This window comes from Gymnoscopelus microlampas (genome assembly GCF_963454915.1).
Source record: "Gymnoscopelus microlampas genome assembly, chromosome: 5".
NCBI classification, from domain to species: domain Eukaryota; kingdom Metazoa; phylum Chordata; class Actinopteri; order Myctophiformes; family Myctophidae; genus Gymnoscopelus; species Gymnoscopelus microlampas.
Window position 1 is genome coordinate 55,949,289 of NC_139942.1, and position 18,471 is coordinate 55,967,759.

An 18,471-nucleotide genomic window follows, 5' to 3' on the forward strand; every position below is an offset into this window, starting at 1 on the left:
TTTATTTTCTGATGGGCTTTGTGGATTGGCCAAGCATTGCGTGACATCTGTGCCACTGAAGCATTAAAAGCGATGAACGCGCACATTAGGACTCCAGTGTTGTTCAGAGCGAGTCTTTACAGTTCCAAGAAGATTTGCAGTGTGAGAAATGTTCCGTTGGACGATATGTGTGAATGAAGGACAATACGGATCCATTCATGCTGATGCTACTGCTGCAGTGAAAAAAAAGGTGTACGCCTTTGGACGACACTGTTGGGCCGAATTTTTTGAGATTGAGGCCTACGTTTTCAACACAGAGTCTTTATGCTGGAGGGTGTTGCCCACAATGACAACTATAACACACTTATTTACCCGTACGTCTCTGAGCTCCTGGGCTGAGGGCCACACAGCTGTGCTGATAGAACATATTGTCTACATCTGGGGAGGGTATCCTTACAACAACGTTCTTTATGCATTTGATGTGGACACCCACAGCTGGTTCGAACCCAGGGTGTCTGGGACTGCTCCAGAGGGGAGGTGCGACCACTCAGCCTGTATCTTGGGGAAGGTCATGTATATTCATGGAGGAAAGCCAACTAGGATGGATGAATGCACTAATGGCACCTACAGGTTGGACACCACCGCAATGGTCTGGTCTTTAATGAACACCAGAGGAACTCCCCCACCTGCTTCACGCCGGCACTCTGCCACCATCATCGGGAAAAAGATGTTTGTATTCGGGGGTTGTCCCGTGGCGGGATCAGTACAACAACTACATCAGAGTGTTTGACACCGAGACCAACTCCTGGCTGAGCACACCTTCTGCACAGTTTTGTCCAGAAAGGCATTCAGCCTTTGCCTACAATGGAGAGCTGTACATAATTGATGGTTACGGCCAGCAAGCTACCTTAACTGACCTGTGGAAATTCTACCCAGAGACCTTTTCTTGGACGAAGGTTGAGCCAAAGGGGAACAGGCCACAGTCAACAGATCTATTCTATTGGAATCCAGTCTATTGGAAGTGCTGTTGCATGGCGGGAGATCACATCATCCTCTTTGGGGATGAACTCCTGCAAATCCTAGACTTGAGTCCTAGTCTGAAGACGTTATGTAAGCTAGCAGTTATTCATTACGGTCTGGATCAGTCTGAACTCCCACACAATATCAGGTGGGAACTGAGAACCATGACTACCAACAGCAACACAGAACACACACAACACAGACTTGTATAATTACTGACAAAAGGTTAGATTTTTTTTGGTACCGTGATGTGGTTTTGATAGCTTTATAATTATGGACGATAGATTGTATTATTTTGTACCTTTTGGGAGTTATTACTACTTATTATTTTTTTCCCCAACTGAACAAAGGTTACGAAGGTAACCACGGTTATATGACCCGGTTGGATCCCTCCAATGTGGCTTATCACTCTGTGGCGGAGAGATACATTCGAAGTAAGGATTAACTGATTCACTACCTGGGCGTGCTTGGGGGTGTGGCCTCCCCTATATAGAACAACCACACCCACGCACGCCTGCTTGAATATTTTTCGAGGCGCCTCAAGCACCACGACAGGATTGGAGTGATCCAACCGGGTCACAAAACCGTTGTTACCTTCGTAACCTTTGTTATGTTTCCCCTCATTGGATCACTCCAATGTGGGTATAGAAGTACCCGATTCACCTGGTGGTTGAGGTAGGAACAGTCAGACCAACAAAGAAGGCTGAAAGCATAGAACCTACCCCGAAACCGGCCGCCTTGGTCAGGAAGAGCTGCCCAGAACCGCCGACACCACTGCATTAGGTGTGGCCACGTTGATATTATAAAATCTGGCAAAGGTGGCAGATGAGGCCCAACTGGCTGCGGCACACACCTCAGAGAGTGGGAACCCCCGCAGGAGGGCTCTAGATGTGGCCATTCCCCTGGTGGAATTAGCCACCACACCAACTGCCTCAGACCTACCAACAGGACCATATGCCAACTGGATTGTGTCCACAATTCAATGGGGCGACCGACTTCGAACGCTATCAATGCACTGAATGGGATATTATCATGTTTTATCAGACCATTGAACGGGCAAAGTACGCGACATACAGTACCGACCTACCCGTGATTTATCAGACCATTGATTGGGCGTAATCAGGAGATACTGACCTCCCCGGAATCAGAGCAGTCCCCACAACATGATTTACCATTCTGTGCCTTTCGGTACATAACTCGGACGGCGCTGAGTAGGCTCAAGTGAACGTCGCAATGTTCGGCACTGCAACTCGCTCGCTTTATTTCACTTGGTGGTACCTCTCGTGGCTCCAGTTCGCTTGATACTGCACGCCTATGTTGCTGTCCGAAACCGAAACTTATCTCCGTCGGTAGTTCAGTATGTCCTGATAACACCCAATGAATGGTCTGATGAAACGCGGGTAGGTCAGTATGTCGCCTACCTCGCCTATTCAATGGTCTGATTCACTGTCATAATGTCCCATTCAATGCATTGATAGCATCCGAATCAGGTGATGGGACAGCCTCTGCTTAGACACACTTGACCCCAGGACCAGCTCTGCATAGCACACAAAGAGCTGGTCTGTGCTGCGCAGTGACTGCGTGCGACTCATGCTTGCAGAGCCCTTCCAGAGCAAAGCACACTGGGGGCAGACCCATACCCCTCCCCTTCTGCTGATGAGGTGAAAGCAGAATAGGGACCGGGGACTGTTGTCGTACCCCTCAGACAGGACCTTCGGCAAAAAAGAAGAATTTGGTTGAATAACCACACTCCTCCGCTCAGGCCCCGTCTGGAAGCACCCAGGGCTTACTGAAAGAGCAGGCAACCACAAAGTGTGAAGGACCCCCAAAATTATATGTATTTGGCCGTATGAAAATAGGTTGTTCCAGGGACAACCCCCCCCCCCCCCCCCCCCCCCAGAAGCAAAGATTTGAGTTAAGAATGTTCGCTTTAAAAATGATTTACACATTTTCAAAATAATCATATTTGAACTGGGGACCCCCCACCCTGACAAGCACTTGACCTTGTAGGAGTTGAGGCATTACATTCAGTTTGACTCGGTTCTACAGATAAATATTGCCGATCGAGGCGTTGTCATTGGAAGGTAGTTGGAGCTTTGAAGACACTGGGAGGCATCTGGGAACATACTGCCTAGAGCGTGCCAACAGGGCAGTGGTGAGCTTGATAGCGTGAGGATTTATTTTCTGATGGGCTTTGTGGATTGGCCAAGCATTGCGTGACATCTGTGCCACTGAAGCGATAAAAGCGATACGCGCACACATTAGGACACCAGTGTTGTTCAGAGCGAGTCTTTACAGATCCAAAAAGATTTGCAGTGTGAGAAATGTTCCTCTGGACGGTATGTGTGAGTGAAGTGACTGAAGGACGATTCAGATCCATTCATGCTGATGCTGTTGCTGCAGTGAACCACAAGGTGTACGCCTTTGGACGGCACTGTTGGACCCCTGAGTTGTTTGAGATTGAGGCCTACGTTTTCAACACAGAGTCTTTACGCTGGAAGGTGTTGACAACAATGACAACTAGAACTGAAGCATTTCTCTGTAGGTTTTTTAGCTCCTGGGATAAGGGCCACACAGCTGTGCTGATAGAACATATTGTGTACATCTGGGGAGGGTGCAACGTGCTTTATGCATTTGATGTGGACACCCACAGCTGGTTCGAACCCATGGTGTCTGGGACTGTTCCAGAAGAGGGGGACGACCACTCAGCCTGTGTCTTGGGGAAGGTCATGTATATTCATGGAGGAAAGCCAACCAGGCAGGGTGAATGCACTAATGACACCTACAAGTTGGACACCACCACAATGGTCTGGTCTTTAATTTACACCAGAGGAACTCCCCCACCTGCTTCACACGGGCACTCTGCCACCATCATCGGCACAAAGATGTTTGTATTCGGGGGTAGTCCCCGCCTGTCGGGGGATCAGTACCGCAACTACATCAGAGTGTTTGACACTGAGACCAACTCCTGGCTGAGCACACCTTCTGCACAGTTTTGTCCAGGAAGGCATTCAGCCTTTGCCTACAATGGAGAGCTGTACATATTTGGTGGTCACACCTGGCAAGCTACCTTAATTGACCTGTGGAAATTCCACCCAGAGACCTTTTCTTGGACGAAGGTTGAGCCAAAGGGGAACGGACCGGGTCCAGTCGTTTGGAAGTGTTGTTGCGTGGTGGGAGATCGCATCATCCTCTTTGGGGATAGACCCCAGTGTAAGGAACACCACCCACCCCTGCAAATCCTAGACTTGAGTCCTAGTCTGAAGACGTTATGTAAGCTAGCAGTTATTCAGTACAATCTGGATCAGTCTGAACTCCCACACGACATCAGGTGGGAACTGAGAACCATGACTACCAACAGCAACACATAGACAAAACACACACCACGTTGCATCGTCGCGACGCGTTGTGATCTTGTAGATCGGCTATTTTCAGTTGCCTCTGAGATGTAGTGGAGTAGAACTAAAAGTACTGAACATTTGAAGTACTCCAGTAAAGTAAAAATACCTCAAAATTGTACGTAACTCGCTGAGTGCCAGAATTATTTTTGGCTATTTCTGGCCAATGCGATTTTTTTTTTTGAGACCGACCGACCGACCGACTCCTTGTAATGGTCGATGGACACAATTTTTTTTTTAATGTGATTATTAGTCTGTTTGTAATGAAATGACTCTGACAATATTACATGAGTAGAAAACGCAAATTGACGTGCTTCTGGGCTTGTGTTCATGTGCTGACAACGCATCAGTCCACGCACGCACGCACGCACGCACACAAACACACACCAGCTCTGTGACATCAGACAGAGACGATGCAGGCATTATTAGTCCGGACACACAGACACACAGAAAGACAACTTGAACTTTATATAGAACAGTGGTTTTCAACCTTCTGAACCTTATAAGCTTCGGATAAACATCGCAGTTTGTCTTAGGCTTTGCAGAATTGAGAGGAGCAGCCTTAACGCAGTCGTTCTGGAGCCTTGTTGTTGCAAAGCTTCCAGCATGGCTGGCAGGCAGGCAGGCAGGCAGGCAGGCAGGCAGACAGACAGACAGACAGACAGACAGACAGACAGACAGACAGACAGACAGACAGACAGACAGACAGACAGACAGACAGGGCATACATTGAAGTCTCTGATACAGTTTTGTTGTGAGCAAAGCAACCTTTTTGCCGTCCTGCCTGTCCTTTCAAATTGATTGCATCTGTGGCTGGAGAAAAGGGAAATTGTTATCAGCGATACACCAATTCCAGCTTCCTGAGCATTGGAGAACCCACCAGTTTATAGAACACAGCGGGGCAACAGAAGACTGATTATGTTGTATCTCACTGCAACAAAGTCATTCTCCACATGTCATGGAGGTATTAACCCATTAAGGCCGGGAACTCATCTGTGTGTCATTTTTTAGATTCCTTTGGCTATTCAAAAATAGCCGATATACAAGCTCATAGTGCAGCATGAGTGCCGTGCTATGAGCTTGTAGATCTTTTTTTTTTCTTTTTGTTTTATCATTAACATGTTAGCAAATCCTTGAATATATTTTTACATATACATTTTAACATTTTAACTCAAATCTTTGCTTCTGTGGATTCTACAAATGTCTTCTAAATCCTAACAGTTAAAAAAAACGTATGTTGCTATAATATCAGTTGCTATAATACCCCCCCAGAAGCAAAGATTTGAGTTAAAAATGTTTGCTTAAATATATATATATATATATATATATATATATATATATATATATATATATATATATATATATATATATATATATATATATATATATATATTCACACATTTGCACACATTTTCACGATAAAAAAAATAAATAGCAGATCTACAAGCTCATAATGCGGCACTCGGTGCCGCGTTATGAGCTTGTAGATCTGCTATTTTTGAATAGCCAAAGAAATCTAAAATTACACAGATACGTTCCTGGTCTTAATGAGTTAAAGCACTATCTTTGTGTGGGGAACTGAGAATTTCCACCGCCGAGCTAATATTTCTGTGAAAGGTTTTTAATATTGTTGTTGTAGGCTATATATGTTTCACTCCTCGTATGTGAGGCATTTTAACCCATTAAAACCGGGAAATCATCCGTGTCGTTTTAGATTTTAACCACTTTAACCATTATTTTATACCTTGGCTGTTCAAAAATAGCAGATCTACAAGCTCGTATAGCGCGTCACTTCGTGCTAGTAGATCTACTAGATCTACGAGCTAGTAGATCTGCTATTTTTGAAAATATTTTTTTTTGTAGCAAATCTTTGAATATATTCTTTTAAAGCGATTTATTTTTTACTCAAATCCTTGCCTCTGGGAGTCTTTGAAAATAAACATTTTGAGATGGGGGGTCCGTGTCCAAATACATAATTGTGGGTGGTCCTTCACACAAAAATGTTTGAGAACCATTGACATAGAAACATATGTTTTTTTTTCAGAAAACCGTTAGGAATTAGGAGACATTTTTTAGAATGGGACTCAGGTTTTAATGCATTAAAAGCCTTCTGTAGGGAACCTGGTCTCCATGTGGCGTCCAGCCGTGCCATTAAAGTAGCTTTTGTCCTCGAGCGGCTCCCACACAGCTATCCGTCCTAATTTAAATGTTTCAGGCTTTCGCTTTGAACTTTGCCAAGCGGCTACGTCGGCCGCGCCGAGCGTTGGCACGCGCCTTGAATATCAATGAGCGTTCGCGCGGCCGCAGCCATTAGCTTATTTGCTCAAGCAAATATTACCATTAAACATAAAGGCAAGTGAGGCAATTAAAATGACGCTCATGCAGAGAGAAGTCCAGTTTACATTAAAAAAATAGCTAAACAAACAAAAAAGGAAGGCAAAACGAACGGAATGAAAACTTGCAAGTTGGACTGCTTGAGGAGGAAGCTATTGTTGTTGCAATCTCTTCCTGATTGTCATTTGCATATTATTAGCATTCCAGGAGATACACCTGAGTACTGTCAAAATCTACAAAGTAACTAGTAACTAAAGTTTTCAAATACTTGTAGTGGAGTAAAAGTACAATATTTGCTTCTGAGATGTAGTCGAGTAGAAGTAAAAGTACAGAACATTGGAAATACTCCAGTAAAGTAAAACACATACCTAAAAAGTATACATAAGTACAGTACTTGAGTAAATGTACTTAGTTACTTTACACCACTGTATAAGAGCCAGCACTGACTTTGGTGAGACCAGCGGCAATGGCTTTCTGACAAATAATACGGGATTAATAAAGTTTTAATGGACTTACTGGGCCATTATCGCTCGGATGAATCCAATGCATTATATTAAATGAAAAAAGGACAGTGGGAGTTTGATTCATAGAATACTCCAGATTGGAAACAAGGGAGGTAATTGGACGGACGTAATTAAGCTTCGCCTTTTTTTCCTCTACAGCGCTTTAATCATTCTGATGTTAACCCATTGAGACCGGGAAAACATCTGTGCAATATTAAGATTTCTTTGGCCATTCAAAAATAGCAGATATACAAGCTCAAACTCAGATCTACAAGCTCATAGCGCGCAGCACCGAGTGCTGCGCTATGAGCTTGCAGATCTGCTATTTTTTTGAAAAAAAAAGTCGTGAAAATGTGTGCAAATCTTTGAATATATATAAATACTCAATTTTTTGCGTCTGGGGGTCCGTGGAACAAAATACTGTCAGATGGGGGTCCGCGGCCAAATACACTTGGGGTTCCTTGACATGAAAAAGTTTGAGAATCACTGATACATATAGCAACATATGTATATAAAAAAGAAGATTCAGAACACAGTTGTAGAATCCCCAGAAGCAAAGATTTGAGTACAAATTGTTCCCTTTCATAAAATACATATATTCAAAGATTTCCACACATTTTCACAATTATCTTTTTTTTTAATAGCAGATCTACAAGCTCGTACCGCGGCACTCAGTGCCGCCGTACAAACTTGCAGATCTGCAATTTTTGGAATAGCCAAAGAAATCTTTAAATGACACAGGTGCGTTCCCGGTCTTAAAGGGTTAAGTGACTGGTAATGCTTTCCACCATGATCCAGTGGCCTTTTCCCTTATGCTAAGTTAGCATTTTATTATTAAATGCAAATTGGAACAATGTGAAATGCGGAAATGTGTTAAGTCTGCAGAAAAATGCTCGTTAACCATTTAATCAACACATGACGTCGGTTTGTGCTACAAGCATGGCATGCATAATTCATTAGCGCTAATAATGCATTTGATGTTAATAAGGCGATGTACCGTCTAGTTTAAAGACTGTTTAAAGTATGACACATCCTTGGCAAAGTCTTTAAAGATCGATGTGCGTTGAATCACAAAGAACTCTTTTAAAGTCCTTGTGCCAGACCTTTTTTTTTTTTTGTAGATCTGTTGCCCTCTTTTCCCTCTAGAGGGGCGGCCATAGCTGAGTGGTTAGTGAGCCCGCCAAGGGACCCAGAGGCCCTGGTTGCCCCAGGTTCGATTCCAGGCCAGGCCATTATGTGTCGATGAAATGAAATTTGTCCCTGAGCAAGACTCTTAACCCCTAATTGCTCACAGGTTCTCATTGGAAACAAGACCGCAAGGACTTTCATGAACGACCTGTTAAAAGGAATTATCCTTATCCTTATCACACTATATTTGTGAATACCGGCCCATTCATCAGCAGCTAAACTCTTTACCACAATGCAAACAGCTACACAGCTCATTATTCTAATACTGTTACACATATAGATTGTCACCCGGGGCATTCTGCGTTGCCCAAGCTTATACCAAGCAAGGGCAGGCATACAGTAGGTCGATTGCCGGGTAGCCTGCCCCAGCGCCAGTGGTGGAAAGTAACTAAACTTTATTCATAAAGCACTATATCGGTATATAAGTGCTTTACATAAAACAGAGGAGAAAAACACGATGTCACGCATACAACAAAGTGCAGTGAGAAGATAACACCCATTAAAGGAATCAAACAAAGTTTTCAAAAACGTCTTTGATAAAAGTTTTAAGACTGGATTGAACAGAAGAAAGTGATTTATCAAGCCCTATAGAGCTCCTCCTCAGGCGGGTCGTTTCCAGAGTGGAGGTGTATATGTCCTGACGGCTACAGGTATTGCTACTCAACCCTTTTGTCTTCAGCCTCAGATAAACTCCAGTGTCTCCTCTCTCTCTCTCTCTCTCCTTTTGCTGTGAATTCTATCAAGCACCTCTCGTCCCGCAGCTTCAGTGTTTTTTGCATCTTTGTTTTTGACATGCGGGGGGGGGCTCCTCTTCCAGGGAGGTCTCTCTTCTTCTTCTTCTTCACCGTGCCGGTGCACAGCGCGCCGAGCAATTTAGCATGCGTTTGATAACCTGTTATAGCCTCTCCACGTGGCACCGAGTGCCCCGCCATGAGCTTGCAGATCTTGCTATTTTTGAAAAATTTGTGCAAATCTTTGAATATATATATTTTTAAAGCAAACTTTTTTGACTCTCTTACAACCTCTGGGGGTCCCTGGAACAAAATATTTTGAGATGGGCGTCCATGGCCATATCATTTTTGAGAACCACTGATATTATAGCAAATATGTGTTTGCAACCAGAAGCAAAGATTTGAGTTACAAATGTCTGCTTTAAAAATACATATATCCAAAGATTTGCACACATTTTTCACGTTTTTTCAAAAAAAAATCAGATCTACAAGCTCATAGCGCGGCACTCGGTGCCGTGCTATGAGCTTGTAGATCTGCTTTTTTTGAATAGCCAAATATATCTTAAAATTACACAGATGCGTTCCCGGTCTTAATGGGATAATCCTCCTCGACGTAACAAAAATAAAGGCTGTTTTGTCGTACGAAAAATATGACGTATAGGCCTGCATTCAAATGCAAACGCATTATGTGCAAACATAACTTCACCGTACTGTAGTATAAAATGACAGGCTTTTTTAATCTGTATAGCTATTTGACTTTAATTGTTTGGTCCACAAACTATGACTGTATCATAATGAATCCATACAGTGCTGTATGGCAGTGGTTCTCAACCAGTGGTCCTTCAGGGGGTTCCAGGGGGTCCCCAGCCAAATTAATAGTTAGGAACCGAATTGATCCTTATGTGTCTGTAACTCTGAGAATGTACAAATGGAACCAAATGGACCCGAAAGGGTCCATTTGGTTCCATTTGTACACTCTCAGCGTTAAATGAACACTAATGCTGATGATACAGTGTAGATTGGGGACCCCCAAGAAATCAAAATGGTTGAGTGGGCTAATTAGGTGTCAATTTGGGGGTCCTTGACGCGATAAAGGTTGAAAACCACTGCTGTATGGTATTTGGTGTTCACCATAACCGTATGTGTCAGAAATCCTCTCTAGACCTGCCCTTGTGTTCACTCACTCCCCTTTGCATTCCTAGGAATCAGTCATTAGGAATCACTAATTGTCTACTCTGTACTCACCTGCTGTCTGTTTCTCTAATTAGTTTGAGGGTATATATATTTCAGTGAGCTTCAACATCATCATTTGTCAGTTTGTCTTAGTAATGCCTGTCTTCTGTCCCAGCCTGAACCACCGCCCTCTTATACCCGTTTGCTCCTGGACTGAGAAGTTGACGGCCTGTTTTGGGATTTAATATTTTGCCTTGCCCTTGACCACCTTGTTTTGCTATTTTGATGACATACCTCTGGTATTGACTTTTGTTCTGTTCTATGGGAAATTAAGTAAAGACTGAGTTAACTTCATTCTGCCTCTTGCCTGCTTTGTCCTGCATTTGAGTCCTTCTGAATACTCTGACATTGTGAGCTCATAGCACGGCATGACTGCTATGAGCTTGTATATCTGCTATTTTTTAAACATTTTGAACATTTGTGAAAATCTTTGAATATATGAATGAGACCCACCCAGGAGCAAAGACTTGAGTTACAAATGTTTGCTTTAAAACACCTGTATTCAAAGATTTGCACAACTGTTCATGATTAAAACAAAATAAATAGCAGATCTACAAGCTCATAGTGTGGCACTATATCTGCTATTTTTTGAATAACCAAAGTTTCCCGGTCTTAATAGATTAATAATTTGGCCCCCACTCCTCTGGGGGTATTTTCAGTGTGGACACCGGTCTGTTCTTATTTACTGAGAACAGTATTATAACAGTTGGTTAATGTCATTCCTTGTTTCATCGGTTCCTTCCAGTGTTGACTTTGTTGACTAAAACTATGACGAAAAATGTTGGTCGACTAACTTTATTCACTGACGGAAACTAAATAAAAACAAAATAAAAACTATGCTATGATGACTAAAACTAAGACTAAATATATTGACAATTTCGTCACAAATAAAAACCAGACTAGAACGTTAGTGAGGGACTAGTGGAGAAGAGATCCAGTAGAACTAAAAACATGTTATGTTTGATTGCACTCTGAAAATAGCAGATCTACAACATCTGCGTCGCACTGTGACACGGTGTGAGCTTTTAGATCTGCTATTTTCAGCATGCAACCAAGTGTAAAATCAGCCGTTAAGGACGCCATCAAGGCACCGCCAACATACATTTTAGTTGACTAAATCAACTGTAGATTTAGTCGACTATAATCTTAGGATATTTAGTCGACTAAAACTTGCCAAAAACTATACATTTCAGATGACTAAAATATGACTAAAACTAAATGGAATTTTATTCAAAAGACTATGACTAAAACTAAATCAAAATTTGCGGTCAAAATGGACACTGATTACCTGGGACGCATCTGTGTCACTTTAGATTTCTTTAGCTATTCAAAAATAGCAGATATACAAGCTCATAGCGCGGCACCGAGTGCCGCGCTATGAGCTTGTAGATCTGCTATTTTTGAAAAATCTTGAGATTTTTTTTTTGGGATTTTTTTCAAAATGTTATGATTTAGAAAAAAAAAATAAGAATTGCCTTAGGTCTTAATGGGTTAATGTCATTCCTTTGTTTCATCGGTTCCTTCTTCTTGTCCTTCATGGTTCAGGTTCACCTACACCCTGGGTGAGGGCATGTGGCTGCCGCTGAGCAAGAGCTTCGTCATCCCGCCCGCCGAGCTGGCCATCAACCCCTCGGCCAAGTGCAAGACGGACATGACGGTCATGGAGGACGCGGTGGATGTACGGTGAGTCATCACATGACAACCTCACAAGATTACTTTTTTTCTTGGATATTACTTTTCTGAGGGGGTGGGAGAGGGGGGGTGTGGTGAAAGAGGCGAGGATAGTAACTCTAGAACTTCCACACTCACTCCAGAGGGCCACATTGCATATACTTTCTCTCCGTATTTTAACTTTTTTTCGCCATTCTATAATGTCACACAAAAGTAGCAAAAATAGCCGATCTACAAGCTCAAAACGTGTCGCAGTGCGACGCGTTTTGAGCTTATAGATCTGCAATTTTTGCTACTTTTGAATTGGAACACAGAATTAGTTTTTGCTATTGTTTTATTGGAATCTTGAAAAGTGACATTTTTATTTAATTTCAAATGCAGGAATAACAGGTGGACCCCCAAGTATCAGTGGTCTTTACTGTGATGTCATATCAGAAAATGGTCCAACGACAAAAGGATAAGTGCTACGGTGCTGCTCTTAAATTAAAATGAATAGTAATTAAAGTAGAGTGTAGAGGCTCCATCATCATCACCATCAATTTCAAATGCATTTAGTTATACTTATGTTAACTTCATGAACTTAAATACAAATACATTGGACATAAAAAAGACAATAGAATTGTAATACTAGTCATTAAGCTACTAATATAGACTGAAGTAATTAAAGCGGGTCATGTTTGCATGTTTGGTATTGTAAACAGCTGAAATCAATAATATATCAGTATTACAGTTACCCATGTATGCCTCACAATATTACTTTTTCTTGGATATTACTTTTCTAAGGGGAAGGGGGGGGGGGGGGGGGGTGGTCGGTAAAGGAGGCGAGTATAGTAACTCTAGAACTAGACGTTCAGGGAGGTTTCATAAGGTTGTGAAGCTGAAGGTTTGGGTCTTTATTCTTTTTGCTGACCGCTGCAGCAAACGGAAAATGGGAGAAAAAAAGAAGAATGAAATCTTGTGAGTTCTGCAATAAAGTTTAACCCATTAAGACCGGGAAAGCATCTGTGCGTCATTTTTTAAGGTCTCTTTGGCTGTTCAAAAATAGCAGATATACAAGCGCATAGCTTGTAGATCTGCTATTTTTGGAAAATAAATGTGAACGGTTGTGCAAATCTTTGAGTATATATATATTTTTTTTTAAGCAAACATTTGTAACTCAAATCTTTGCTTCTAGGGGTCCCTGGAACAAAATATTTTACAAATGTTCGCTTTAAAAAAACATATATTCAAAGATGTCCACACATTTTCACGATTACATTTTTTTTAGCAGATCTACAAGCTCATAGCGCGGCACTCGGTGCCGCACTATGAGCTTGTAGATCTGCTATTTTTTTAACAGCCAAATAAATCTAAAAAATGACACACAGATGCGTTCCCGGTCGTAATGCGTTAAAGAGTTTCTAGTAACTTCTTTTTCAAGCTTTGAAGTATTGCTGAGAGATGTTTAACACCGCTCTGTTGTGTGTGACCTTTTTTCCCTTAAAGCATTGACGAGATTAAAAAACATATACTGTATTATGATAAAAAAAAGAGATGCAACTTCGGCTCAACAACAACAAAACGCTCGGCTGCGCTCTCTTTTACAGTATATGTGTTGACACCGTCATTAATGTTGACACTTTGAACCCCACTATATGGTTTATTCTCATTTATCTCTCCTTTTATAACGGCCGCTGTAGAAAGTCTTAACTGCTCGGCGAGGTTGATGTCAGACACCCAGCGGTCTCTCCTCCGGTCATGATTCACACAGAAATGAAACTCTGAGGGCCAACACCAAATCAATAAGGTGACGGCACAAAGGAGAGAGAGAGAGAGAGAGGGAGGGAGGGAGGGAGAGGGAGAGAAGGAGAGGGGAAGAAGGAGAAATGAAAAATAAATAGTTAGTAATGCAATATGCCATAAAAGTGTTTGAATTGAATTGTTAAATGGTCCATAAATCCTCCAAAGGAAATCTGAAATCAACTCCGTGTGTAATGATTACAGAGAGAGAGAGAGAGAGAGAGAGAGAGAGAGAGAGAGAGAGAGAGACAGAGAGAGACACAGAGAGAGAGAGAGAGACACACACACACACACACACACACAGAGACAGAGCATGAGAGAGAACACAGACTCTGGGATGGCAATGCTACATTATTCAATTGGATGACCACAGTTCCACAACACAATCTAGTACATATTATTGAGTCGTATCGTATCCTCCAGCAGGAGCGGGGGGGGGGGGGGGGTTCTCTAAAACGGCTAAAGAGTTATTTTCTGGACGAGGTTCTTTTTATTCTATTCTGCCCGTTGGGCACACCTCTCTACTTCGGAATGATACTTTGATTGATTGAATTGATTGAATATTTTATTAGGCAAAAAAATGTAAAACAACACATTTACATTTAAAATACTTTGTCTAACAGGTCCGTTCATAAAAGTCCTTGCGGACTTGTTTCCAATGAGGGCCTTGGTATTCAATTCATAGACATATATAGTGGCACCACAGTTCGAATATCATTACACAAAGAAAATAAAAAAAACAGTAAGAATATATATATCTATATATCTATACACACATATATATATATATATATATATATATATATATATATATATATATATATATATATATATATATATACACATACATATATATATATATATATATATACACATACATATATACATACATATAATACTATGTACAACACAAGAAATAAAAAAAGGGGGGGGGGGGAAGATATGTACAAGAACAGGGGGGGGGGGTCGGCTATCTAATGGGAAAATGGTACTACCTCCTCTTTTGGCCTCCTGAAAGGTGATTTTTTAAGGCTCTTTTAAATGAGCCCAGCGAACTGCATTTTTTGAGGGATGGGGTTAGCCCATTCCAATCCTGGGTGGCAGTGCTGTAGAAGGAGAATTTGCCCATGTTTGTTTTATGGGTGGGTGGTACCAAATTGTTGTTAACGCTCCCTCTGGTATTGTGACTGTGGGTGTCACTAACCTTTTGGAGGTATTTACTCAGATATGCGGGAATAGGGGGCATATCGGGCAAATTTTCGTTTACAATTTTGAAGGCCAGTCCCATTTTTAGTTGTTTAACCCTGTCTTCCACCCTGAGCCAGCCTAGGCTGGCAAAATGGGTGGGAGAAAGGTGGGTCATGGGCCCCAATCCGAGGAGTAGCCGAATCAGTTTGTTTTGGGAGGTTTGAAGCTTAGTCTTCAGTGACACTGAGGTGTTGGAGTACCAGGAGGTGCTAGCATAGTCAAAATGTGGTTGAATCAGGGCCCCTGAGAGGGTCCTGAGGGCCTGTGGGTTGACAAAAGAGGACAAGTAGGGAATGCATGCCCCACCCTGTTAAGTAAATGCACTTAGTTACTTTACCCCCCAGTGATATCCTGTGTTGCATGCGCACTGAAACAATTGTCACGTCTACAAGCTGAGCTTGTAGATCAGCTATGTTCTGGTGTGTGTGTGATATCGGCCCAACCCAACGAAGCATAAATCCAGCTTTAAGGCGCATAAAGATGAGGGGAAAAGTGTCCTTGAATAGAAATCATTTAGTTATCCCACAGGGCATTGCACACCAAGGAACTAACTACTCCTCAGTTACCAGCATGGGATATTAACCCATTAATACCGGGAACGCATCTGTGTAACCACTTTAACCATACTTTTATACTTTGACTATTAAAAAATAGCAGATCTACAAGCTCATAGCGCGGCACCGAGTGCCGCGCTATGAGCTTGTAGATCTGCTATTTTGGAAAAATCGTGAGAATGTGTGCAAATCTGTGCCAAATACATATCATTTTGGGGGTCCTTAACATGAAAAAGTTTGAGAACCACTGATATTATAGCAACATATTTTGTTTCCAAAAACTGTTTTAGATTTGAAGACATTTGTCAAATCTTCAGAAGCAAAGATTTTGAGTTAAAAATGTTCGCTTTAAAAATATATATATATTCAAAGATTTGCACAAATGTTCACGATTTTTCAATAAATAGCAGATCTACAATCTCACCAAGTGCCGTACCGAATAGCCTAAGTATAAAATCATGGTTAAAGTGGCTACACATCTATGCGTTCCCGGTCTTAAAGGGTTAATTCTTAGAAACACATGTTTATTTGAAACTAAGGGGGGGGGGGGGGGGGGATGTCATGTTTACATGTACGGGGGTGTGTTAAGGAACGTGTGTTGCATAGTGTCCAGCCAGCCCAACAGCGTTATGAGTGTTTTTTATATAAATGAGGCGGGCTTGACACTACAATATAGAGGCATGTAAGGTCGATCAATATTTCACCTTTACCGGATCCAAGGGTCAATGTTGAGTGTAACCGTTAAACCGCCTGACTTTTATCAGCCTGGGGGGGGGGTGTACAACCAGTGGTGGAACAAGTACTCTAATGTTTTACTTAAAGGTAGGGTGAGTTATTTTCTTTGGTTAAAATAAGTGTTAAATAGCTCTATATTCTGATAGTAGTCATTGCTATAGAGTGTTTGTTCAGTAACAGGAGTCTCCAAGTCAAGAATTCAGAATGTATTTGAGTAAAAGTACACATACATTGGTATCAAAATGTACTCATTTTCTGCCAATCACGCATAAATGCGATCTATTCAATTTTTTTTTTTTTTTTTTACCCAAAGACCAAGGAGATATGATTTTTCGAAGGAAAAGACTCCCATCCACTTCCTTGTTAACGTAAAACTTAAAAATGATGTATCTCGGCTCCTGAGTACTTTTTAAATTTCAATGAAAAATCTCTGGCAGACAACAGCAAAAAATCTGAAATAACTCTGGCAGGTGAAGTGTTAAAGTACCAAAAGTAGAAAGTACTCAGTATGCAGAATGTCCCATTTCACACGTTATCAAAAGTATAAAATGTTTGAAGAGGGCAGATCTACAAGCTCACAATGCGTGACATTGTGAGCTTGTAGATCTGCTATTTTCAAATGGCTGAAATGTATATAGGGCTGAAGTGATTAATGTATGTTTTGTAATAATAATCACAATCTACTAAGTAACTAGCAACTAAAGTTTTCAAACACTTCTAGTCGAGTAAAAGTACAATATTTGCCTCTGAGATGTAGTGGAGTAGAAGTAAAAGTACTGAAAATGTAAAATACTCCAGTAAAGTAAAAACTCCTCAAAATTGTACTTAAGTACAGTACTTGAGTAAATGCACTTAGTTACTTTACACCACTGGCTTCCATAGTATGAATTCCTATTGCCACGTAATGTTCTACACACAGCTCTCTCAGATAATATGAGGCCCCTCAATCAGAACACCAGGGGCCCATATTCCTCGACATAGTTGATGACGTTGTTAATCCTCTCTAAGTGGCCCTTCACAAATTGGGGATTTTGTTACCTTGGCCCAGAGGCAGTGTGGACATGGAGAACTCTATCAGTTCATAAAGATGACAGATTTCCAGTCCACGATCAAACACTATAGGTCTCATTAGTTAAACCGACATGCAAGGCCATTTTGTTCATTTAATAACTGCATAGTAATGGAAAGGACATTTATCTACAGACTAATGAGTGGTGAGTTTTCAAAAGACATTTTTGCATGTGGGCTTTCCTTCTTATATCATTTAGATCTTTCAGCGCTTACATTCACCACTTATGCAAATAGCAGATCTGCAAGCTCATAGCGCGGCACTCTACGCTATGAGCTTGTAGATCTGCTATTTTTGAATAGCCCAAAGTATAAGATAATGGTTTGATTGATGTACTTTATTTAGTAGACATGAGAACATCAGTACATGGAAGTACAAATTCACAATACAAGGTCTACTAAACTGGAAGACTCATTAAGCACTGAGCTTGTTTAAGATGAGATCCCCATGCACACAAATCATGATGACATATAAGAGACAGACAGATATACACAATACTATACAGAATGTCATACAATCAGTTTACAGGTTACTGGTATGAAGAGTGAAAAATATGTACAAGAGAAAAACAAAATGAGGTGGGGGGGGTAGGTTAAGACTTAGACAGGGGCCATTTTCGAATTGCAGCCTCCTGAAGGTGTATCTTTAGGGCAGTTTTGAAAGTGAGTAGGGTTTTACACTCCTTTACTCCTTCTGGTAGGGCTTTCCACATTTTTGTTGAATAGCATGAGAACGAGTTAATTCCCTTTGTTGAGCCAAATCTGGGTTGAACATGATTCGTGGAGCTGCCTCTGGTGTTATGATCGTGGACTTCATTAACGTTTTGGAAGTATTTGGACAAATACAGGGGGATCCCAATGTTGTGGTGTATCTTGAAGACCAGGCCCATTTGTTAAAGTGGTTCAAATCTAAAATGACACGGATGCGTTCCTAGTCTTAATGGATAACGGTTGCAGACAGTATTATATTAGTGTGCTGTTCCCTCAGTGGTCTCCACATCCAGGAAAAAGACTCAGATAACAGGAGAAC

At 41.5% G+C, this 18,471-nt stretch overlaps 1 protein-coding gene across 1 annotated transcript in view; it reads left to right on the top strand.

Annotated features, from left to right (window-relative positions):
* The window catches only part of astn1 (astrotactin 1), a gene marked incomplete at both ends in the record, with an annotated part of 706,990 nt that overhangs the window by 255,283 nt on the left and 433,236 nt on the right, over nt 1-18,471 (top strand). Inside the window, one exon of the mRNA XM_084058603.1 lies at nt 11,932-12,069. Coding sequence (XP_083914729.1) covers nt 11,932-12,069 — 138 coding nt within the window. The remainder of the gene's footprint in view (nt 1-11,931; nt 12,070-18,471) is intronic.